At 39.1% G+C, this 26,186-nt stretch overlaps 3 protein-coding genes across 5 annotated transcripts in view; all 3 read left to right on the top strand.

Moving 5' to 3' along the window:
* pik3c2a (phosphatidylinositol-4-phosphate 3-kinase, catalytic subunit type 2 alpha) overlaps positions 1-4,712 on the top strand; it is a 43,115-nt gene extending 38,403 nt beyond the window's left edge. For 2 of the 3 annotated variants that reach the window (XM_088611021.1, XM_088611022.1), the window contains exon 33: positions 532-4,712. In XM_088611021.1, coding sequence (XP_088467147.1) covers positions 532-714 — 183 coding nt within the window. In that variant the 3' untranslated portion in view covers positions 715-4,712. Of the gene's footprint in view, positions 1-468 lie in introns of all 3 variants that reach the window. The other variant, XM_088611023.1, reaches the window with a different exon arrangement.
* Positions 4,713-5,324: 612 nt separating this feature from the next.
* On the top strand, positions 5,325-9,143 carry rps13 (ribosomal protein S13). The gene is made up of 6 exons (XM_088611157.1): positions 5,325-5,433; positions 6,259-6,307; positions 6,397-6,475; positions 6,785-6,954; positions 8,496-8,596; positions 9,061-9,143. The coding sequence occupies exons 1-6, from the start codon at positions 5,411-5,413 to the stop codon at positions 9,092-9,094; spliced, it is 456 nt and encodes a 151-aa protein (XP_088467283.1). The 5' UTR covers positions 5,325-5,410; the 3' UTR covers positions 9,095-9,143.
* A 1,654-nt stretch (positions 9,144-10,797) lies between these two features.
* Positions 10,798-14,861, top strand: LOC148645541 (uncharacterized). The gene is made up of 3 exons (XM_088611155.1): positions 10,798-11,516; positions 12,208-13,526; positions 14,270-14,861. The coding sequence occupies exons 1-3, from the start codon at positions 11,321-11,323 to the stop codon at positions 14,504-14,506; spliced, it is 1,752 nt and encodes a 583-aa protein (XP_088467281.1). The 5' UTR covers positions 10,798-11,320; the 3' UTR covers positions 14,507-14,861.
* The last annotated feature ends 11,325 nt before the right edge of the window (positions 14,862-26,186 follow it).

The raw sequence follows: 26,186 nt of genomic DNA on the forward strand, positions 1-26,186 counted from the left end.
ATTCACAATTGCATAATCCATAGCTATCATTAGTGAATTAGTGATTACATTTCTCATTAATCAATTACGAAAAAGTGGATATAACAAACCCCAAAGTTGTATAACACATCATATAAGAATTAGGAGTATAAGCCAAATCCATCTAGTGCCACAAAAGGATTGTATTCTAAATTGTGAAAAACCCAACCAAAAGTGTAATCCGCAGGTAAAGCAACAATCACGTTTTTGTTAACATAATAAATAAGAAAACAATTCAGTCTGTTCATTTAAGCTGTGAGGCAATTCTGGGTGATGGATCCTACAACGCTGTACTAGCGATCAATCTAAATGAACTCTCTCTCTCCTGTTAAGTTTTTTGATGCAGGAAATTGTACTGCTCTATGTTTTAGTTTGAGAAACAGATGCTGTCCTGTTTAATTTAAAATAATGTGATCCCTGGATCCATTGCTGTCTCCTCTGATTAAACAGCATCCTCTGTGATAGAGACCGCTAGCTTGCCTGATGGTGCAGGTTGTCCGTTCTGTTCTGCAGCTGGTGTACAGCGGCTACAGCAAGGACACGCTGAAGCAGAGGGAGCTGCAGCTGAGCGTGCTGAGCGCCGAGTCGCTGAGAGAGAATTACTTCCTTGGAGGCATCACTTTGAGTTTGAAAGACTTTGACTTGAGCAAAGAGACTGTTCATTGGTACAAGCTCACTGCTGTCCCTTACTTTTAGTTTCAACACACACAGTTCTCCACAGATGTGACACACTTATTTATATATACAGTATATATGTATAGGGAACCTTTCTGGCTTCTCATTTAGAACATTTCTTTATTTTAAAAACACAATCCATTATTACTAAGATATGGAAACCTGTAATGTTTTTGTAAATTTAACATTAGAGGACCAAACTGCATTAGAAAAAGATAGACATATATATTTTTAAGATGCTCATTTTTATGTTACTTTTTCTATTAAACACTTTATTACAGATCCCCCAAGACCTCAGTATTGATCGCTGAGCCCTTATGAAGCTCCTAAGCTTTGTTGTGTTATTGCTGTCCATTATGTCTTTCCTGTCTTGAAGCAGGAGAGCAGTTCTGCATGTGGTGAGCCTGAATGTCCAGAGTAATGTGCCAAACTAATTAGGACACTTTTGGAAAGTAACAGTGTGCCTTGTTGAAATTGCTACAATTATAAGTACTGTACCCATCTGGGACTAGATATATATTTTTAAAGTAGAGTTATCCCAATAAAACACTTATTATATAAAATAGTTTCAAATGTATTATATCTACTGGATGAATTGCAAAAATTTGGGCTTCCTAATATTCATATCATGTATTATTCATACACCTGGATTGTTTTTTCATTCACTATTCTATTAAGTTTTCTTACACTCATGGTAATCTCTGTGATTGTCATTGCTGAATTTTAGCAAGAAAAGGATGATACAGTAGCACTGACCACTGGTGCGAGATAAGGTGTACACGATTCCTGTGTTTAGGGCTACAGAGTGCCTGTGGTTACTGGCTGGCTAGTGCAGTGCTCAGTCAGTGTGTCAGAGGAATTATGTTTTGGCATAGTATAACATTTTAGTTCATGTGAAATGAAAGGTCTGAATATAGTAGAGATTGTACATTAAAAAGTGAAGGAATTACACTTAAATAAACTTTTTCATATGCAGCCATTTTTTAATATTTGGATCAGTCTTTGAGTATATTAAAATGAAAAAAACTTTCAGACATTTATATTGAAAATAACTCATAATGAAATGCAAATAGATGTGTGAACCATAATATTCCTGTGCTCAATATTGACCAGAAACAGAGATATTTTATGATACAAAATCAAAGCAAATTTATTGAAATTGCCTCCACACAAGGGCGAGCCTTTCCATATCATTTGCATTTGTAAGCTCACAAAATGAATATGGAATGAATTGCTACGTGGATATACAGAACCTCAAATTCATTGCACAGAATGTCCTCAATGCATTTCTGGGTGTTTCAAATATGGTGTTATAAATCCTGAGGGAGCAGCCATGTGTTGTTTTTTTTCCTGAATTTACTGCAAGAACAAAAACTATCCGTTGTAACAGGGAGAAGCAACAGTGATAAAAGACAAATCAGCAGTTTGCTTTGTGGAAAGCAGGCGTCTGGCCTCAGCCATATCACGCAAACTTCAGGTCAAGCTGTGGCCTTGAAAAGAATCGAGTTAACCATAGCAGCCCTGCCTCTTCATATGAGCACAGATTTACTTTTGTTTCAGAAAGTAACTGAAATAAGTTTCATTGTATTTGTTAGATCAAATATTTCAGCACAGACAAATGTGCTATTGAAAACAATAGGATGGGGCATTTTGTCACATGAGCAAATTGAATTGCACAAACCATTCCCTACTATATTCATAGGCTATAATGTATTCTTCTGCTGGCTCCTGAATTTAATTCTCTCTCAAATAATATATAGACCAATACATGGTATTGAATTGGTTAATATTAAATCAAAGCTCTGGCCCAACAGCCATTTGGAAATTCCAGACCCAACACCCAATGGAAACCTAGATTGAGTAGAGGGTACAACCTTTTGATAATGTGCTGGCAAGCAATACATTTGGAACATTTTGTTGCCTATTGAATTAAAACTAATATAAACCAAGAAATGTTCTAATTTTCCTCAGATTAGAATGACTTTTCAAAATCACGTTTACCTACTTGTTTACCTACTTACCTACTTGTTTTGATATTTTACAAAGTGGCATGGTGAACAGAAGCCAAGACTGTTGAAAAATGAATTCTATTGACTGACTGCTCTTACTAAATTATTATGTCTGCCTGTTGTATAATACCCAGAGATCAGAACAGTAAGAAGGAAAAATATTACAAAACCATAAAGGACAATATATTAAACATTTTGAATTATTTAATTTATTTTCTGCCATTGTCTAATTTCTCTTAATTTCCTAGAAATGTTAGGATTAGGTTTTTGTGGAACTGAAGTGAGTCTGGCACAATCCATTTCCGTAAGCCTGGTTACTACACTGTAAAATCCATACACAAAGGTGTTTATAAACAGACTTAAAGGCATTTCATCTCCAGATGTAAAGAAGAATCTGCGGCAGATTTTGAAATGACATCTAGAGAACAAAAGAAAACTTGATGTTTTCTTTCTGATGCATGTGTGTTTGGCATGGTACTACAAGTGTGCATCCTCTTGAGGTATACGTGTTCATCATGGTATTGAATTGGTAAATATTAAATCAAAGCTCTGGCCCAACAGCCATTTGGAAATTCCAGACCCAACACCCAATGGACGCCTAGATTGAGTACAGGGTACGACCTTTTGATAATATGCCGGCAAGCAATACATTTGGAACATTTTGTTGCCTATTGAATTGAAACTAATATAAGCCAAGAAATGTTCTTCTTTTCCTCAGATTAGAATGACTTTTCAAAATCATGTTAACCTACTTGTTTACCTACTTACCTACTTGTTTTGATATTTTACAAAGTGGCATGGTGAACAGAAGCCAAGACTGTTGGAAAAATGAATTCCAAGTTTACATTTAAAATGTGATCACTGAAAAATACTTTTAATGTTAATTACATTAGCACCATTTTAATGTCTGTACTTGACAAAGCATGGGTTGTGTAAAAATAGAAAAGTGATTTGTTTTTAATATTTTGCTCCATTTGCTCTTATGTTGTGTTTGCTCCTCTTTAAAAGACTCAAAGACTATTATAATTGAAACACTAATGTGAGTTTCATTAAATAAAGCCCTATGGGATATTGTTTAAAGGACTTTTCATGTCCTTAACTGTTCATGAACCCTAATAATTTCCCTTTAGTTCACATTTAACCTGCAGTTTTCAGCTCTTTGGAAGTGGGAGAAGCTCTCCTGATGCTTCCTGTAAACATTCATTTTCTCTGGGGCGCTTTTATAAAATGTCAGACTGTAAAGAAGTTATTTGTAATTAAAACAAGTAGTACATCACTGACCCTTCATCATCAATGGAAAACACATTCCTTCAGCTGTGTCTATGAGAATATTTTAGAGCAATAATTAGTTGGTCATCTAATATGTATTGTTTGTTTTTGTCTGAGTCAGTAATTAAAAAAAACAGTACATTTGATCAGTTTTGAATAATAGGCCAACTGCACATAACTAGCCTTTGCTTCCCAAATTAAAATGTCCGCTATTAACAGTATCCATTTGTGCTGTGAAATAAAATATGCACTTAAATGCATTCTCTTTTTTATTTGCTTACACAGTCTTACCTGTAGTTATGTTGCTTTTTCTTCAAATGTTGTGGTTTGGAAGTGAGCTCAAAGTTTCCAATGGCCTTTTCTTTTTTGCCTTAATATGCTCTTTTCCAATTCTCAACAGCTCTGACTAGCCTTTCCGTTAAGTGCAAAGCAGTTGGAAAGTAGGAATGCTGTACTGAATAATGTATTATAGTTTTAATCATGATGTTCAGTTGTGCTGTATATTAAGTTTTTATTCTGTGAAATCTGACTCCTACTAAATGCATGTAAATGTTTGTAGAACATAAGGCACACTAGGGAACTTTCCCTTAAATGTGTGTATGTGAGCTTTTTTTAGGCTCTGCATTTTCTGAGATTTGATGAAGATGTACAGTATTTCTGTTAAAACTAGTCCACATACTAATGGACTAAATGTTTTTCTGTTCTAATATTTTTTTTAATAAACGTTTTTTTTTTCCAGAATGGTGGTGTTTTAATTGAATCTCACAGAAAGAGCTTTCACACTACGGGTCTTTTTAAAAGCCTTCTCTAACACCATTTTATATACAAAAAACTCCAATTTTGAGTCAGAATTAGTAAAGGTGTATTGAAAATGGGAGACAAGGTGGCAGGTATACAAATAAGAAATACAATGTCATTTGGGGAAACAAACATTTAAAATCTTTATTAAAAAAACAGTGCTTGCACAGAGCACTTTTGTCAGTTTTAATACAAGTCTTAAAGGTCATAAATATGATTGCAAGAAACCTTCTACATCGTGTCATTTTAGACATGGAAATCGCATTGTTAGCGTCCAGGTACTCCTCGTGATGCAATTACTATGCACAGAGGGACCTACCGAAGCTATAATTCAAATATCCTCTAAACCCCTCCAAATAAACAACACCTAAGGAACAATAATACTGGAAGTACTTGAGTATGTATTTAACATGGCGTTAGTAGGAAGCTAACAGCCAGTTTTGGCACCAAACGCAGTTACGCGAGTTTGTTTCTTAACTTCAGAGTGAGTTACTCCTCTCCAGCCCCTAGCGAGTTAAGAGGTTTCCGTCTTACGTCGTACGCACCCTTACGTCCTGGTCTGCTTCCACGTCACTTCCTACGCAGGCCCTGATGTGCTCGGCGCCTCGCGGTGTTTTCTCTCTCTCTTCTAGATCGCCATCATGGGTCGTATGCACGCTCCTGGGTAAGCTGGCCTTTCCCTCTGTAAAAGTGGGATGTTAACTGCTTAACCTGAACATTTTTTTCTTAAAGAACGCCTTTAAAGTGCCTTGCGCCAAATTAGAGTGAATTTTGGGGTAGAAACAGCCGTTAGGAGGTAAAAAGTAGTGTTTTTAAAAAAGCCCCGGTGTGCCACCTTTCCATTCAGTATGGCCGCGTGCGGGCTCGTCTCCAGTTTTTGCCTCGTTTAACAAAATCCAGAAGTAGAGTCCATCTGAGAGTCAAAATAATCCATTTGGATTTAAATCTTGTAACTGACGTGCAGATATGTTAATAATTTAAGTTTGCAGAAGCACCCCATCTTCCGGTTATGTCGCCCGTGTAACTCAATGTCCTCTAAGAAATGAAGTGTAGGCCTCTTGGCGTTTTGTGAAATTTCACATCGGTTTTATTGTTGATCGATTAATATAAATTGAGTAATATTAAGATGATCAAACGTGCTTCTTTGCATTTCTTTCCACATATTTAGGTCGTGTCACGTAGTGGTGTTGAGGCTTGTTGGGTTAACAGTATGTAGCCCACATGTGGATTTGAATAGATCGGCCCGTCTCTGCACACGCAGACGTTCATGGCTGTTATGGCCAGAGTTTTACTTTTTCTTCCTGGTCACTACTGTACGTTCATCCAAAAATCATGGAGGAAAAATACGTGGTGGTTGACATATTCGGTCTCTGCTCTGACGAAGTGAAACCCATTTGTCATGTTGCTGCATAGATGACCTGGAAGAGACGTGCTGCAGTGTTAGCCTAGAAATGTATTAAAATAAGAGCTGGCTTTGTGTTTGTTTCAGAAAGGGCCTGTCCCAGTCGGCGCTGCCCTACAGACGCAGTGTGCCCACAGTGAGTACATAATGTATTTGCCTTCAGTGCAGCTGCAGTTTGCCTTGCACATTGGAACTTAATTTGCAACTGTACTTGTTGTTTCATAGTGGCTGAAACTGACGTCTGATGATGTTAAAGAACAGATCTACAAGTTGGCCAAGAAGGGCCTGACTCCCTCTCAGATTGGTGAGTTTTATGTTGACATGATGGCATCAGCAGGATTTTAGTGCTTGGACTTTGGGGAGATGTTTCAGAACCTTCTAGGTGATGTACTTAAACCAAAGCCCAAACCCCGATCTTTAGAGATTGTTCAGATTGAATAGCTGTTTTATATAGCATTTGTCTTTAGATGTAATGATTTTACATGCTGTTGGTTGCTTTAAGTTATTCTATCAAGACGTAAAGGTGCAAACTCTTCAAACTCCCTTTGTAAACCCTGGTAGATCAAGCGTGATATCGGGAGGTGAATCAGCCTTATTCCATATCCTGCTCCAGGTGTAATCCTGAGGGACTCCCATGGTGTTGCCCAGGTGCGTTTCGTCACTGGCAACAAGATTCTGAGAATCCTGAAGTCTAAGGGCCTTGCCCCTGACCTGCCCGAGGATCTGTACCACCTGATCAAGAAGGCCGTCGCCGTGAGGAAGCACTTGGAAAGGAACAGAAAGGTGAAGCTCTCCTTTTGACTCTACGAAAGTGCTTGTGCATTATGGGGCCCATTACTGTCAAGTTCAAATGTGTTCAATTCAAAGTGGATATGCTCATTGTTTCATTTTAGCTGTTTTGTGTAAATGATATTCAGGAGGTTGATGACTGCATTTTTGTTGGTTTTGTTTATATTATTGTTAAGTTATTGTGAATACACATTTCGAGTCAGAAAATAACATGGAGAAGTCTCTTCAAGCAGTTATGTGATGCATATTTATGTTTAGTCATACCTGACTATGTAATACTATAGAACAGGATGTAGATCTGTTCTTTAACATAGATCCAAGTATGTTTTCTGTCCAGGTTAAAGTAGCATTTATGTAGCATTTCTCACCTCTTTTGCACTTGTGTTTTAATTAGTTCAGTAATGTTTTTTTGGGGAGGGGTGTAGTGTTAAAGGGCCTCCTCTTATGGAAAATTTTGAATTCTAAATATTGGTAGTGGCTGAGACTTTTAGATCTGGGCTTTCATTCAGCATCTGATCCTTTTTTTTAAATTTGCAGAAAACAATCTTCTTTAAAATTAACAACTGCTTATAACTTAAAAGGATCTGTAAATCCTGCTGGTTTCTGTGCCTAGGTGACTAGGTTTGCCCATCCTGTTCTATAGTATTATACAGTCAGATGTGACTACATATAAATATACATCACATAATAACTGCTTGAAGAGACTTCTACATGTAATTTTCTGACTTGGAATATTTCTAAATGCAAAATGTATGTACAGAATAAAAAAGCTGTAATATCCCAGATACGAAAAAGTGAAGGGGCATGAACACAGGTAATTTAGTAAAACCTGTCTTAGCAGACATGTTGGTAGCAAATTAACCTTTAGATCTGGCTCCTTTTTGATTATGACTTTTGACCATTTTGATCTCTTCCCATCACAAGAAATTCTAGGTGATTTATTCTAATTAGTAGAGGTGTTTGTTTTAATCCCTGTTGACTGATAGAAGGCAGTTGTTCAGTGTTTTGCACTGATATAAGATGCACATAATATAGAATATAGCACCTGGCTTTGTTACGATCTACAAAAAAGTGGGCATTACTGTAGTAAAACATCTTATTGCATTCTGCATGAAAATACTGAATAATGCATAGAGGAGAGTTCATTTGCTTGCATGTAAATGCAAGCAAATGATCTATGGAAAGCTCGTGTTCAGTATGATCTGCGTGTCAGCCTTAAAATGATTTACATCATAACTCATTAAAAATCTATATTGAATTCACTGTAGGTTTTCCTGATCTGACCCAAATCTGAGATGTTACTGTGTTCAAAATGAATGCTGAATGTGAATGTCATGTAGCTGAGAATTTCTCTGAATAACCCCTCAGTTTCCCTTTATTTTTGTGAAGACTTCATTGATATTTAACTTGGCGTTTTTAATAGCCTCTTAAAAGACTAGGAACTGATTGTGAATGATATAGTAGCATTTCTCATTCTGAAATCTTTTCAGCTTTCTTTAGTTTTTCAAACATTTAACAATTCTGTATTTATATAGGACAAGGATGCTAAATTCCGTCTGATTCTCATCGAGAGCAGAATCCACAGACTTGCCCGTTACTACAAGACCAAGAGAGTACTCCCACCCAACTGGAAGTAGTATGTTACTTTTTTATATATATATAAAAATTCTGTTTTGCGTTTGTAAGGTTAGTGTGATTTAGCATTGCATCTCATAACAATATGACCTTGAAAATTAGCTGTAGGAGAGGCAACTTGAATAAACTTATTTTGAGCTAAATTGCATAGTGTAGTAAGTCCTATTGTAATGAAGCTAAAAATAGTGCCCCTAAATGATAGGATGTTTTTATAACAATGTTTCTGGAGACCATAGCATACAGCTGTGAGTTCCTTTTGAATTTCATTGATTCCTAAACCTCATTCGATTGATCCCTTACAATAAACCTATAGAAGTCTGTTCTGAGACTTCACAAATGTTAGCCAATTTTCTGTGGTAATCATCACTTAGATGTCTTTCAGAATTGACATCAGTGAGATGTTCTCTTAAGGTTTAAATTGTCCATACGCTGCAACAAACTCATTTTGTTTTTCTTCATCCACAGCGAATCCTCCACAGCATCAGCCCTTGTCGCATAAGTCTCATCACCTGTTGGACAAATAAATGGTGTTTCACTCTGATTGAAAACATGCGTTTTTTCTTGACTTAACTATAAAATTCCATTCATGAAAACCTATAATTTTGGCAATACCAAATCTACAAATTTGTGCTTGCATGGTGGAACTTCATGGATGTCTTGGTTGTTGAAGTTTAAGGTTTTTATTCCCCCAAAATGATGTATTTGACATGAGCACATGGTCTTGTAATACCCAAGTTACTGACGGGAAGATCTGGTTTTTAATGCTGTCGCAAAACTGAATACCTGAACTTGCTCTGATACTGGTCCTTAATCAACTTCAATACATTTGACTTGAAAAAAATGTATTGTATTAATGGGTAAGTTTGTAGTTGCTCATAATGCACAATATAGCTATGGGTTACCTGAAAAAAATATGTAAGGCAAGCTCCAGTTCACAGAAGTTAAGTTGTATATTCACTTAAAATGTAATTGGGCATCACTGTGGGGGAAGAAGATTAAGATCCTGGGTGAAGCACTGCTGCTGTACCACTGTACAAGGTTATTTTGTCCACATTACTCGAGTTGTGTAAGTCACTGTGCATCTCAGTGTTGGCCATAATAATATCAACATAATGAGAATAATAGGAAAGCCAAAGAAATATGGCAGGAGTGATTGTAACATTTTCCAGGTTTGCTTTAGTTTATAAGGGTAATATTTAGTGTTCCCATCAGTGGGGCTATATGAAATGAATTCAGGTGTATTGAATATGATTTCAAAGTAACTGGTGATGAGTGTAAAAACTGAACTTACTGAAGAAGGACCATTGAACAGTAGTTCTTTCAGTAAGTAGTTTTCAATGTAAAGGTACTTTGCTTGTTCCCAGTGGGATAATTGTAAGATTTTTAAATATGTTAATTCGGTTATAAATATTAGATTAAATATTTAGATATACACAATATTGACTGAATTGTCTTGAGACATGATTCAGTTTACCACTTAAACAGGTTGATTTGTTTTTGTACGTAAGTACAAGGACATGAGCTACCAGTCTTTATCTGCTCACCATTCAGATTTTTTCAGTCTTTACAATAGGGGTATATGAGGTTTTGGAGCCCCGGGTTTGCATTTGTATGACCTCTGCCACTTAATTGAACTTGGTTTGAAAGGTGAAATTTGCATAAGTGGGCGTTTTCAAGTTTCTGAAAGGTTGCAGAATTCGGCAGTTGTACAGTTCATGTCAAATCTCGCATGAAACACAGATTTCGAAAAGGAATAGCTGGCTATTAAATAAGATCAGCTCATTTAAGGTTCAATTAACAGTTCTTCAAAATAAAGTACCAGATTGCTGGAGAAGCCGTGCTTTACAGTTTTTATGTGCTAGAATACTTTTGACAATTTCTCCCATAAGTACAAGCGATTATGTAAGGAACTCATAACTATTTGGATCTGCTGTAAAATTCGATAACCCAATTATTATCAACGTGTTGTTTTAATTACTGTTCAACATGTTGAGGGTATTTCAATTGTTTTACAGACTCAAATTATCACTTGTCCTGGACCTATGAATCTGGTTTTGCAAGCCTAGCTTCTCCCAATTCAAAGTCAACAATACTGTCTTCTAAACAAAAGCAGGAAATAAGTCAACGGGTCTGGCTTATTTTCAGCAGCACTCTTCCGCAGGATGGCTTCAAGGTATAGCATTATTAATACTTGCCAATTTTGGTGTGGACATTTAATGACCCCTTACGTAATGTTGCACAAGGAAATGTCGGGATGTTTCCATGTAAACTTGCTGTTTAAAGAAATACAAAACCTAGCGTCACACGTCACGCCTCAGATATGGGGCCCTGGAGAGGCAAAACCAACATGAGTGACAACAAACTCGGCTTATCGGCATGAACCTCGCTGCCTGCTTCATCCACTGTGTGCGCTTCTGCTGGGTGTTTCTCCCAGCTCGTCTGCCTAATTTGGTCAGACACTTCCCCCTCGGAAAAAAAAACAATCTATCGTAACTGGGTATCATTTTCGCTCTGAGTTCAGTGAAGGGAAGAGACAGTTCGTAGAAAGAAACATGGAAAAGGCAGACCTGCGTCGAAGCGCGTTGTAAAATAGTTGTTTAGTCTCGTTTCTGTGACCCCACCATCTCGGAGTCGTGAAAATGAGGGTTTTATTTGTTCAGACCCTGAAGATCGCGAAGAAGAACGAAGCAGTTGTTGGAGAAGTTGGAAACTGGAATACAAGTGAATGTTCCGGAGACTTCAATCGCTAAAAATACCTCCAAGAGACATGGATCCTCCGAACCCGTCCCGGGTCCAGAAGGCGATGGAGCGGTTCGGGGGGAGCGGAGTCCTGGCGGTGCCGTGGACGTGGCCCATCTGGACTATACTGTTTGAACACCTCAGGTTCTTGGTTCAGGTGGTTTGCTGTACCTTCTGGACAGGTAAGCGCAGAGACGTTTATTTTTATGAAGGGGAATTACAACAGTGGGAGACGGAACACACAGTTCATCTGACAGTGTGTCAGCGTAAACCACCTCGTTATTTCCACGGGTTTTCTTCAACCGCATGACGGAATGATGCCGTTTCGGCTACTGGTTTTCATCCTGTGTTCTTGCAAAAAGCATCTGTGCTTCATAAGGTTCAGGGATTTATGAAGTGACTTGACCTCTTCAAATAGCAGGTACCCTTTTCGAAACGCGCTGCCCCTCTTTGAGGCATCTTTGTTTTTTTGAATGGAAGCCTCGTTTTGCTGATTTATTGAGGGACCGATTTCAAATGCAAACAGGGGGGTTAAAGTCTTGACACCTAGAGGCTAATGAAACTGCGAGTTGAAGTCAGTCACTGTAGCGAGTAAATGTCTGGAAAAATGAAAGACTTCTCAAGTTTTTCCAATTGAAAGGTCTCCTTGGGAGCGTCATTATTTTAATTTGCGATGTATAAGGAGGATTGCGTAAAAAACTAAAGTGTGTAAGAAGTACAAGGACAAGAAGTTGAAATGTTGTGCCATTTAAACATTAATGAAACCATACCCGTTTTAACATGAACCCAAAACCAATGTAGCTAAGGACAAACACGTTCTAATTGTTTTTCTTTGCGTTGTTTTTTCTCTTTGTTTTCGATTCGACATTGCAGTTTTCCAGATGTGCCGACTCGAAGTGCACTTAAGGATTACGGATGAGACGGGGCACCATGTCCAGCACATGGGCGCCGGAGGAAATGCTGGCCCGTCCTTCATCATCTCCTCTCTGCTGGACAGCAACAGCAGAGTCGTCGTCTCCGGGTCGAACCACGTAGCCCTGCGCGGCGCGACCGCCTGCGCTGGAAACTCCGAGGCGGGCTCCTTGATTTCTAGCCTGCAGGCCGAAGACATCTGCCGCAGCTTCGTGGATGACTTCGTCTTGCGAGCCGCGGAGTGCTTTGCCGACTCGGTCCCGTCTGACGGCGCCATCCCTTTGCCACCACATTCCCGCCTGGACAACCTCGCTGGCCATTGCAAAGCGTTTCTGCTACCGGAGAGGGAGAGCGGCGAGGAGGTGTACCCCGAGAGCGTAACAGAAGAGCCCCTGACACCCTTTCCCTCTCCTGTCGTTGTGGGAAACCAGGACGATTCTTTCTGGGATGATGATGATGATGATGATGGCGAAGATGCTGAGGACAGCCAAGTGCTCTGGGAGTCCTTTACAAAACTGGACGACCCCTACAACCTGCTCTGCTTCTCGGCTTGCATTTCAAGCCGCTCTCCGGAGGACAGTTTGAAGTCGCCCCCTACGAAGGCGGCAGAGGCGCTTGATGGCAAAAGTGAAAGCAGCTCCTCTGGCAGCGACACCGAAGAGCTCCGAAACACGAAGATCACAGAGCGACGCCAGGCCCTTGGCCGCTCCTGCCAGGACAGCGGGAGCGACTGGGAGTGCTCCAGTGAGGACGGCGAAGGGGACCCGGAGGAAAATCAGAAACTATGGGAGTCGTTTGCTAAATCCTCGGACCCTTACAATCCTCTGCGCTTTACAGCTCGTGCTGGGAATTCGAGCCCAAAGACTGCTCTGTGTGGGGAGAAGAAGCACTCAGATTCAGAGGAAGAAGGCGAACGTGACAGCCCAACTTTCGGTCTGGACACGAAGGAAAAAAAGCCCTGTGATGAGCTGTCCTGTAATTTGAAGGAAAGCGACGACCTCTGGAACTCCTTTTCACAAAGCACTGACCCCTACCACCCTTTACATTTCCGAGCTTGTCTAAAAACCTCTCCCCCCTGCAAGCAAAGTCCCCGAGGTGAAACTAGCACTTCACATGTTACACAGCAGGTCGACCGCTCAAAGCCAGAACTGCCAAAAAGACAGTTTAAGCATTACTGTCCCGCAAGAATACCTGACAGCCCCCAGCGTGCCATCTGGAAGAAGCCGTCATGCGTGAACACTCTAGATGTGGAGAAGACAGGCAGAAACACTGAAAAGAAGGTTAATATTGTGCTATTTCTGTTCTTCACCACTGGAATTTTTAGTAAGAGTATTCAGCATATTTTATGCTGGATACAGAACGCATAGGCCTTTAAGCCTCACCATGAAGGTGATAGTGTTTCTATGCATAATATTTGAGTGCTGTGAATACAAAACAGGGTTGCTGGTACACAGGTACCTCTGCTTGATCTTCCCACTTCTCAGCCAGCCAATTTAAACATTCTGTAGGGGTGTTCTAGAGGAGATTATGAACTACTAAAACACTTTAATTTCAGTCATACCAGTGCATTGTGCAGTGAATCCCGATGGTGTCTGAAATACTTTCACGAAAGCTCACGTCAGACACAGTCCCAGTTCATTCTGGCCCTGATCTATGCAGTTTTTCTGCTTGGGCGAGAAACTGTCACAAATGGATGAGTTGCATGTGACTGTGAAGTTACCAGTCTCCCAGAAAAGCTCTGAGTCATGCTTAGCTCTGCGCTCTGGCATGGTCAGAAATTCCGGATGACTCTTTGTCTGTCTGGACCCTTTGAGCTTTGGGTCTGGCTCTTGAATTGTGGTCTGAAACCTAGGAGAGACATGTGACTCCAATTCATATTTAGAATGATCACAGGAAGTCTGTTTTTTTAGAGACGAGATAAGAGAAGGAGGAACAAAGTCACACAGAACCCAAATTGAGAACAGACACTGTGTCATGACACTTCCCATCTGATACCGAAGCTCAATGTGTTTCTTTGTTTCAGGTGTCGTTCTCTCCAGTTGTGCAGGTCCATGTCATGCACGCTTGGTCGTTTGCTCTGCGGGCTGCGCGGAGAGGACCCTGGGAGGAGATGGCCCGCGACAGAGCCAGGTTTCGCCGCCGAATTGAGGAGACGGAGAAAGCTATTGGGCACTGCCTCAGCATGGCGCACAGGGAGAAGATTCTGGCCTCTTTGCAAAGCACAGCCAGCAAAAACACTCCACCAGCAGCTATGACCTGAATTGAAAATCCAAACCGGCCTGACTAGTTTGCACATTATAAATTTATTGCACTGATTACTTTTCTAATTTAACTTATTTGGATAATGTACAGTTTTGGACTTCTGTGCTTCCAGGAACATAGAATGTGCATTTAGTCAAGAGAACAAACTTTGCCATCGACTTCTATTTTGGCATTTTAATACCTCTGTTTGAATGTTCTATGAACAATATTTTTGTAGATTGTAAAGGTTTTTTTTTTAAAAAACTTATATTTTGAGTTGCATGTTTGAAATCTGTAGCATTATATTAAAACATCTTTTTAAAATTGCTATGCCATTGTCTGTATCAATAAAGTCCAGTTTTTTGGTGATGAAATGATCAGTAGTGATTTATGTACGTCTGATTAAAATGCCATCCTTATTAAGAGTAGACTAATGCTAATCAGTAGTACAGATGACCTTGCAAATCGGCCTGCGTCACTTAGAGTTCAGCATTTGACGTTTTCAAAATACATTCCTAAACTATTTACGATGTTGAACATTCAATTGTATAATGCATACAGTTATTAGATGATGCAAAAACCAGTGACTGTTTGCAGCTGTTGTTGGCAAATGCAGATTGTGATCTCCATTTTTTGGGTTCCAAAATCATGTCACTTTTCAGTCAGGTTTTAATTCAATGTTTCTTTCACACCTCTGGAGAGGCTTGTGAGCAAACACAGGGGGTCACAGAACTAGGACTAACCTGCCCCTCTCAGAAATCACATTGGATTTGTCTTTCAGAGGGTCCTGCCCTGTTCCAAAACTCCTCACAATGCACCGTATTTCACCCTTCAAACATTCGTTTCCATCTTTCTGACAGCGCACATGTGGCAGTGTGCTATCTGTGGTTCTGTGACCTTGAGTCTAATCTGAACAGAAAGCGTCTGCAGACCAACCCGTTACAAACGGCCTCCCATGGTCTGGAGTCAAGCTGCCCAACATCGTCTCCCAGCTGTCTTGTGTTTGGGGTCAGATTACCTACAGGTGATGGAAATCAATTGCTCTGCCAGGTAAGGAAAAGTCTGCAGCATTATACACGCTTGCTGTTATTTCTGTACTTATAAAGTATTTGTTAGTAAATACACCTTTACTACAGTGCCTTTCTCTCTTGAGTGTTTTGAAATGAATCTCAAATGAAATGATTTCATTCATCTTGTGTCCATCCCTGGTTCTTGTGATCATACTGTTGGCTTGTTGCTGTTACTTAATTGATATCTCAATTGAACTGATTTGGTTGATTAGGCCTTTTCCATGGCTTTCCACAGTTTAAAAAGCTTAGAGGTTTCCAAATCACTATAAATGTAATATTTATTAAGAAATGTTAAAAAGTATCATTTTTACAAATACTCAGTGCAGTTAATGGCTCAATTAGATAAAAGAGTTCAGCTGGACCAATACATGATTCTGGGATAACCAGGACCCCTATACAGTCTAGAAATAGGAAGATGTAATAAGTAATAATAATTTCTTGAAGTAGAATTTTAAAAAGATATCACGAGAGCACACACGTTATTGCTGTTGCATGCTGTATCAGGATTCTTTAAAGGGAGGTTTTGTTCTGGTAATAGTTTTTGTTTTAATCCACCGTAACCTGAACCTGTTCTCTTCCATATGAGGCGCTTCGGGCTTGCTGCCTGCTGCCTCTATTTCTCTAAAGGGTATTTGAAAAGGGTTTTTATCATCATTGAAATCACCTGTGTGGAAAAGGCAGTAGATACCCAGGGTTTAAACAAATGAATGATGAAATGTTCTCCATAAAGAAGAAATCAATTTGTCTTTATCCCAGTCAGCCTTTATTCCCTAGACATGCAGATTACACGTTGGCAGGAATCATGAGATGTATTCAAATTCTGACCAATACAATCCCCTGTATAGTGCTATCTGATGTCTAAGCAACCAATGGCTCATTTAAGAACATAAATCAGAACATAAATCATAATCAGAAGCCTTGTTAAAGGATTATGCCAAAGCAACACGATTGCTGTTTTCATTAAGCATGGCACAATTAATACTTCCTGCATGCCACTGTACAAGTCAAGTCAGAAAGAAAGCCATTTGTAAGAAAAAGGTATTGTGGCCACTTGCTGAAAAGAGAAACGGAGAAGCAATGTTGTGTTATAGGTGAGTAATTGGTCCCAGACAACCTCATATCCAAGCAACCTGCCCCGCCGTGGCCCTGAAAGAATTACAGATGATTGCAGCATGGTGTGTTGTTGGAGAGTGGTGGGGAAGAGTCAGGTGAAGGCTGAATCCAGGTGAGTCCTGTGTAGTAGAGGAAACCTCAGGGGCTTAATTAAGTGAATAGAGTGTGATGCAACACAGCAGTGGTGTGAGCTCCTGTCTTGCAAAGACTAACACATGCAATCTCTCAGCCGTGTAGTGTTTGTGTATTTGAAGACATTCTAAGGGATGGCTACGTGGGGGCCCTGGGTTCGATTCTGCGTCTGGGGTGTTGTCTGTTTGGAGTTTGTATGTTCTCCCTGTGACCACTTGGGTTTTCATCTGGGTGCTCTGGTTTCCTCCTACTGGTCAAAAAACATACTGGGAGGTTAATGGGCTACAGGGAAAACAGGCCCTGGTGTGAGTGTGTTGGTGTTAGTGTCTGTGCGCCCTGAGATGCACTGGTGTCCCATCCAGCCTGCCTTGCGCCCGTTGCTTGCTGGGATAGGCGCCAGCTGCCCTGTGACCCTGAACTGGATGAAGCAAATAGAAAATGAACGGACAGAAGCCGTTCTAATTGTATGATGAGAAACACTCTCACATGCTCCACTGTTCGGGAGCTCTAGAACTCTGCTTAGGAGTCTTGTTAAAGACCTTGCTGGATTAGCATTGAGTTTAGGAACACGTTGAAATTAGTTCTGATTTTTCCTTTTTAATGGCTGCTTAAATAATATATAATATTATATAATTATGTATTTGATTCTAAGAAAATTGATTGAGCTCCATCATTATAAACGTCTGCTGAGTTACAAGTAGGCTGTTATTCTGTGTTAAAGAATATTTCTGAAATTTTAACACAAAGCAGAAGTGTTTTAAAATGGAACTGAAAGGCACAAGATTCAGTAGATCCTGGTCATGCTAAGATTAAATATACCCAATGCAGGATGAGAAATCCCTAACACATGCATGTTAGCTTTTGTATCAAAGATCTTGTTTGGCAGCACAGGGGTTAGCACTTCAGCCCTGCAGCGCTGCGGCCACTGGTTTAATACCTGGGGTGATATCTGTGTGGAGTTTATATGTTCTCACCATTTGGGTTTCCTCCGGGGGATATTCTGCTTTGTGCCTCTTTTTTGTTTAGTTGGGTTATGATGTTCACCGTGACCTTGGACTTGGTAACGCGGTTTGGAAAATTGATAGGCTTGCTGTTTGTGATCTGTTTCAGCTGTAATGTAGGAGTTTGACCACAAGAGGGCACTGCTAGACAGAAAAATTAAAGGCCATGCTGCACAAACCAAGGCTAATGCAATAAATTCATGATGATGTTTTTCACATTTTAAACGAAACACAACGTGAGTTTTTGTCGAAACATTGTCAGACAACTGCTTGTCCTGGTGGGGATCCTGAAACCAGAATCTAATCTGCAAACACAGTGCTCAAGGCAGGGCTGAGAATTCATGATTGTTCTCATCCAGGGTAGATAGAATAGCCAATAAAAACTAGCCATAACCTAGACCTTCTTGTAGCTCAGTGTCTACCATTTTGTACTTCAATATTTTTACTGCCTGCATGCAAAATGTTGTTCTTTTAGGATCACCAGTGGAAAACTCTGTTGTATTGACAGTAGCTGTAGTCCAGACCAGTGTTTGAGATATTGGGTCAATGGAGCATTCCTGTCCTCGAGTCCTTGAGTACCTGCCTCTGGTTCCAGGTCCTGGATTAGAGCAAATGTCTAGGGTGATGTGACACTTGCTGGTGGTTTTTGGAGGGCACGGAGAAGTTTGTCTTTCAACTCCTGGGACCTGTTTCTTTGCCCATTTCTCTATGTTGTTCAACCCACCTTCCCAAATATTGTTGTTTTTTCCAGTTCAGCAATCTCCTGGATCCCTCAACCTATTGATTCAGGTTTCTTTTTTGTGGTAGTTATTACAGATGTAGTCTGGGTATTTGATGCTCCACATGGTACGCAAGCCGCAGATCACTGGGTTAAGCATCAAGCATTAAATTGGAAGTAGTAAATACATAGAATATCAGCACCATGCTCAAACAGCCTGAGCCATCTTACCCTGTGAAGCACAGACCTTATATATAGCTAGTGTACAGCTTGATAAAGTTTCCCATGACTCAGTATTTGCAATCAATAAGACAATTTAACCTTACCTGCTTGTAGAGCAACATGCTGGAGCTGTAACTTACCAGAGTAACACTTACACCTTTTTAAATATGATATGTTAAGTAAACCTTTTTTTGATTCATTTTATTTTTTATGTATTTATATATATGAATGGTGCCTATATGACTATTATTGGTGTAATGTCTTCCCCAGGACACAGCCCTAAACGTTTTGCTTTGGCAGAGTAAGCTTCAAGGCCCAAAATCTCTCTTCAATAATCTGTTCCTTACAGCTCCTGAAAAGGCAAGTAGAAGGAGATGGTTTAATGCATTTTCCCCCATGGCGAAGTTCAAGCTTTAAAGCTTAAACTGCATCTCAATGTCATAGATTGAAATAACTGGTTTTGGAAGATTTCAGTATACTCCTGTGTTTCGAAACAGTTTTAATTATGGTCAAATGTTGCCTTCAGCGGGTCTATGCCTGGCAAATTAATGGTTGATTATGCATAACTTAATGATTTAACGTGTGTCTTGCCAAGCCTCTTTCATAGGCACTGCTCTGCTACTCGTCGTCATGTTGACACTGACACAGGGCCTCCTGTGAAATATTCAGGAACACATTCATTTGGAAGTTGCCAAGATGGGTAAGACCGGCTTCAGAAACAACATAAAGCCTCTGACATTTTTTTGTATGGAGCAAAGCCAATCTTCATTACAGATTGCTTAGTGTCTAATTAAGCATAAACAGTGCTGTTCAGGAATGTACACTCCCCTGGCTTGGTGGTTTCACTGACATGCCACAGCTTCCAGGGAGAAAAGACATGCATTATTTACTCCCAATTTACATACAGACAATAGGAGAAATATGCAGTTGTGGTTGCCGTATTGCAAGCTCTGTAAGTTTATTTCGTTTTATATACAGTACAACTCAATGGCAGTGGTGAAACTGTATTTGGTGGAGATTTCACATACTGCTCGAGCTCAAACACCACTTTCCACACAGCAATATCAATTTGTTTGTTTCACTTGATTAAAAAATGCCATTGAACAGCTGAGAACATGTCTTCAGCTCTTATGCTTGGCTGAGGAAGCTGATCAGCAGCTGCCTTTATCACACTGCTGTGGCTGTTAACATTGAATCACCTTGCTATACTTCATGCCTCAGGCAGCTTAGGGGCAGCATTTATGAGTTTATGTTCTGTTCTGGCATTCCACTGCAGATTAATACTGTCACAGTCAAGGCCTCAGCATTTACAACTCAGAACAATGTCAGTTAAGAGGGGGATAGACTCATATGCTCTTCTCTCATGCATGATGGTAGAATGTATAGGAACTCAGACACTGATTTGAGAAGTGATTTGCATCTTCATTTGCAAAACTGCTAAAGTGCACAACAAACAAGAACGAGGCTGTAGTGATTCCTCTGAGAACAGTAGACTGTAATTCAGCTCAGAATATCCCCTCTCTCTGCATTCCTATGGGTGCTGAAATGGCACGAATCACAGCACGTGAAATATACTCTTTTTCACTGCAGTGAGGCGTGGAATTGAAAATTTCCTTTTCCTGGGAATTGATGCCAATCAATTTAACTAGATATGGAGTTACACCATTTTCAGAAACTTTGTTTCAAGACTAAGGTTCATGTTGTTTTCCCTACCAAGTTGTTATATTTTCTTAGTTTGAACACTGGAACATGCTGTAGCTTTGCTAGTGTGTGTTGAAATGATCTTGGCCGTTGGAATTTGAATGAGATCAATAGAGGAAGAGAATAGATGTTGATTGCTCTTGAGCCAATAGCCATGTATAGTGGGCTTTTTTTGTAGAAGAATCAGCTCATCCCTGTGAGTTGAAATGAAAAGCATTTAACCTCAAGTGTTGTAGAAAGTGCTGTAGCAAGTGGTGTGTACCAATGTCAATGTAAATCAAGCTTAGTTAATTATTAAGCACACATCAGTTTAAAGCACCAATTATATCTAGGGCTGCTTCACATAAAAAGTGCGATGTAGTGACCATTCTGATATTGCAAAGTAATGTAAAGTAATTTGAAAATACATTTCAAAAGCATAGCACCTTGTTGGCACACATGGATATTAATATGAAGTGTTGGATATTATGATAGCTTAGCTCTGTGCCATTGTGACAGTATATGTCTGGAGTACTATGTTAAAATTTTGTTCAGAATGGCCAAAATATTGAACAATGGTAAGCTTTCTACTTATTGCGGCAGTTCAACCAGTGTAATTTTGAAATAATATATCTCAAGCAAAATGTTAAAAAGTTAAAAGTGTACATTAAAAATAGAAAATTTAGTTAATTTCAACAAATTGGTTAAATATTGAATAATTTTCATTATGTAAAATGCTTTTCAAAAACACTGCATTGCCTGTTTGCTGAAAATACATGTGTTGATTTGTACCTTTACCAGAGGCATGGGTAGGGCAGAGAGGAGTCAGGTCAGAATGGAGAAAGAACTGTAGTGGAACCTCTGGAATTGCAGATTAATCATTTCTCCTGACATGGACACTGGGGTCTGCTTCACTGTACACTTTGCTGCAAAGATAAATCACGTTTCAAAACATCCATTGGAGTTTCTTTTCCAAAACAAGATATAGAGAGCTATTCCAGGAATCACTGGGAAAGGCTTTTGTGAGTTTATCTTCAGCAGCTTTCTAAAGGAGCTTTTGAGTTGCCTTGTCCAAAACCTATTCCACTCCTTTACTCTGTGTCAAACTTTTAAAAAAACGCCTGCCATTCCTCTCAGATTTGGTTGCGATGGACAAAACCATTGCCATTGTTTTTTGTTTTTATTCTATACAGTGCACGGTCAAGAAGTAGATAGGTTAATCTCAAGTCATGTTGTATTGTATTATCCTGCAAAAAGATGAAAACACTTAGATAAGATAAGAATAGCTCTGAGAGTCTTAGGCTTTGTTTTTAAAGACATGATGAACTAGAAAGAGATTTTCACCTCGTTATTCAGCCGACAGTCTGATCCATGTTCATTGGAATGAAAAGCAGTTTCATCTTAAATTATGCATTCAGAGGGTCAAACAATGTATAACTGACTAATTTTGTCAGCTTTAATTATTCACAGGGCAAGACAGATGTCTAAATAGCAGCCTTGGAAAGATACAGCTGATTGAGCACTGAGCCCAGTGATGAAACAAAACAGCCAGGCACAGATATGATGACAAAGCACAGGAGATTGGTGCCCTGTTTATGAATGTCTTGCAGCTATAGAGTCCCATCTTCTGTGATGCCTGCTTCTGCTTTAGTTTCAGGATTTAACTGACCTGTCTACCTGCATTATTGATAGGGAAGCATGTTCACTGCACACAGAAATACTTTTGATCAGCAAAGTTTGAAATCCATAGCATGCATGACCCGGAGGATTAGAAATCAAATCTCTCCTTCCCCTCAGGTGGAAAAGATCTTCATTGGTTAAGGAATGATATGGTTTTGTGAGTTCTTCCAGTACTCAAAGTGCAGGAGGACATGATTCCTGGATATTCTCGTATGAAAAAAGATGTTATATGAATTAACAATGATACAAAGACTGAGATGAAAGTACAATACATTTTACTGGAGGATTTTGTACAGGTTTCCTTATAAGAGAATTAAGTAATTTAGAGATTTTAAAACTGATACAGGAAGGTTATCTTTATTGGCTACAGGTATGTCCACCTGTCTTCATATGATGTTGAACGACCTCTGAGGTCTGCAAAGAGATCATCAAGGTCTTTCTTGAACTTAGGGCTAAGGAAGGCACACATCCATGTACTACTGCTGGAATAAGGAAAGTGATATGCATTTTTAGTCATAGTTAAATGTAGGATTGTTGTCTGCATGTTGCCTGTCATATGACATGGTGTGCATTTTGCCGATAAGAGAATCTTAGGCGGAGAACAATGCTCCGATAAAACTCTGCAGGAAAACAATGGGATTGTGGTGTGGTTATTGTTATTTCTAACAACAGTGGCTTAAAGATTTGTCAGGTGAGATCAACTCCTTACAGGATATATCTGGTATGTGCAACCATCCAGAACACAAACACCTTGCTCATACAATACTCGAGTCTAACGCATTCTATGTGGTAGAAATCTAAAGAATCTGTCCATTGGACTGGAAACATCAATTATGTATTTTTCATCATTTCAAAGATGCACTTTATTCAAATGTAATCATAAACCTGTAATTATCTCACAGTGGCCCTGGAATTTAAATACTTAATTTATCTTTTTCTAGATATCTCTAACTATTGTGAGCTGGGAAGTAATTAAAGAATTAAGGAATTGTTTCTGGTCAATAATGCATCAGAGTTTGGATAACGTGTGCTATATTTCAAACAGTGAATTCTAACTAAGCAGCTTTCCTGGATAAATATTCTGTATGGGTATGTCATTTTTCAAACAGCAATCAAAAGAGGTGCTATTGCACAGTGTCTCTTCTCCCTGAAGGGGTTGTTGTTTTTGAGAGGCTTCACAATGATTGCTTTGTTATGCACGGAACCATGTATGAAATTAGGGCAATAATATAATGTTCTCCAGAAGGCTGTCTTTGGATATGTTCTTTAATACTGTAGAAACACAGTATTGCTGTATTGACACCAGGATTATGTCTATGAATATGAGTTTAGTATGCTGGTCCAGAAAATAAATATTTCTGGAGCAGCTCTAGTCCTGAACAGGTCTGAAATTAGATATGCTAAAATTATACTACTCACCATTCATAAATTATATTAGTGGTTCATAATTATTAATTATGTTATTCATTAATTATAAGTATGATTATTAATAATAGTACATGTACAGTTTTGGTCTCTGTGATTCAAAAAGTAAAATTTTGCCTTAGAATGAGTTAAAAACAAAGCAGCCAGATTAATTATTGGTCTTCAAATAAATAAATGACTGACCACAATGATCCATGACCATATATCTCCACACTTATTGTGTCACTTTGATGGAAATGACTACGTTTTAAATGAACCCTCAAATCTTTGCTTAATAGAGAGCTGCTAATTAAATCAAAAGTCACCTCAATTCATTTGCAGCTGTGCATTGCCAAAAAAAAACAGTTGCTGTCCAAACCAGACAGAAATATCTGTCACTCTTTACTATTTTACTTGGGGATTTTTAGTGGGATATATTTTTTACTCACTCTGATGTTTGATGGTATAGGCCTTATTATAGAGCCGTTTTCTGCGCTTTTCAAAAAATAGTTGTTATTTACTTATACTAAAATTAAGCCCATCCATATATTTTTAGCTCCTATCCATGAACAAAGATTTTCACTGAATTGTTTTTTTTCTCTTAGAAGAGTTTTTGGATATCATATATCCACTAGAATATTCATTACACTGAGAGTGACCCAATGATCTGTCATTGTAGTTAATTGCGTGATTTTTCAGAAATACTGCACTGAATTTTATAATATAATTAAACCAAGATAAGCGCTACAATAATGCAGGGAAGAGAAATTTGAGTTATAAAGAATGTGAAAGGCATAAGGCCATAAAGAGGTAAATGGCAATCCTATTACAAAAGTACATTAACTGTGACTTGAAGGAAAGAAGAGAAGGGACAAGCAGGTACACTTTGTCTGCCAGTAAAATCATTCCTTTAACCTCAATTATGAAAAGTGCAGTGACATGAGATACACAGCACTGTACCCCCTGTCTGGTTAAAATTGCAGGATAGCATCAGAAAACTGGGCAGTTAACCATGATGCAGGGTAAAGATTATTGCAATGTACTGTATAGCAGATCATGGCTGAAAAACTTTACTGTCCTTTGGGAGTGCAGAAAACAAACAATATTGAAGGTCATGGTTAATAATATGGACACAGTTTCCACAGGCCTGTTCATGCCTAATCCATAATTTTTCAAATCTATTTCATTATCCACAGCAATACAGGGCTGCTTTATTGACACATAACAGTTTGGACCATTATTGCAGTTTATGTTATGCTTGATTTTTTTAAATGTAAGCCCTCCCACTCCAACAAAGACCCAGATTAAAGTGTTCAGCACAGGTTTATTATTAATCAGATTGGTTGGTTATAGGCTAGACTTGGGTATCAGCATGTCATCTGTGAATTTGATTCAGACATTGACATTCATTTTCTCGTCTGTGTGTGCAGGCAGCACATCACCTTCTCTTTCTGAAGAGCTTACACAGTAGCTGGGTGAAATTTAAACTGCTATCCCACAGGACTTTGATTCTAGACATAATGAGCCAATGCTGCTTGGCCAACATCATGCTGTTGTGAAGAAATAATTCAGAGAGCTCATCTGGAACAAAAACAGCTGGCATTGAGGTCCCAAGAAATCTCTGTCCCAAGTGATATTGTGAAGATACTTGGCTATAGTCCTCGTGACTGAGGCAGCTTTGGTTACAACATTATCTGGGCATGTCTTATCCTAAATTAATGAGGTAAATTAATTTAATATGTTAATGACATATGTCTCTTACCATTCACAAATGAAGGCAGAAAATGACCTCTCTCAGGGATAGAATGCATTGATAAACAGTAGTGCATTTTCTGAATCTGAGAAAACTGTGTGCTAGGAAAATCTGTGTATAACAATCCACTTTTTCACAGGTCTCTAATTGTTTTGTCGGATAATAGCTTTTTGGTGGTATTTATGGAAGACCCAAAACAGAATTATGGAATTAAAGGAGGTAGCTAGTAACATTTTGCCATTTGCTTCTGAGTTTCCTGTTTTCGACAACCTTGCTCTGCCCTTCTTTGGGCAGACAAAAGATCAGAAAGTGCCCATCTGAGATTTCTATATCTGCAGTAAGGTCATGCTAGAAAACAGGAAACTGCAAGGATTCTAGCTATCACAAAATGAAGATTGCCACTCTTATCTTATATTCTCTGGCTATTTGATGACTAGCAGCAAGTCCAGGGAAATAAAAGTTAATTGCTTCTGTAAAATTGGCCCTGATGTGAGTGTGTGTGTCTGTGTGTGCCCTGCGATAGACTAGCCTCCTATCCAGGGTGCCCATTGCGCCCATTGCTTGCCAGGCTAGCCTCTTACTACCCTGAGACCCTGTTCTGGATAAAGTGGTTCAGAAAATGAATGAATGGAACTTAAGGTATGAGTGTCCAGCTGTGATCTTCGAGAGCTAAGGAGTGTTGGCAGCTTTTCAGTTTTTCTAAACTATCGAATTGAACGCACCTGCTTAAGAGGTCCAAACAAAATTGTTTAAAGTGTTTTAGAAATTGGTGATTTAAGGGTGATCAGGTATCAGTAATGAATCAAGCATGGATTGATCATCAGGATATGATATCAAATGATAAAGGCATCCCTGATGTCAGAATGTTGATTCGATAAAAATGTAAGTACATGGAGTAAAGAATGCACAACTTCACCAGAGTTTAA

The sequence above is a fragment of the Lepisosteus platostomus genome, chromosome 18, assembly GCF_059453375.1.
Source record: "Lepisosteus platostomus isolate fLepPlt1 chromosome 18, fLepPlt1.hap1, whole genome shotgun sequence".
NCBI lineage: Eukaryota > Metazoa > Chordata > Actinopteri > Semionotiformes > Lepisosteidae > Lepisosteus > Lepisosteus platostomus.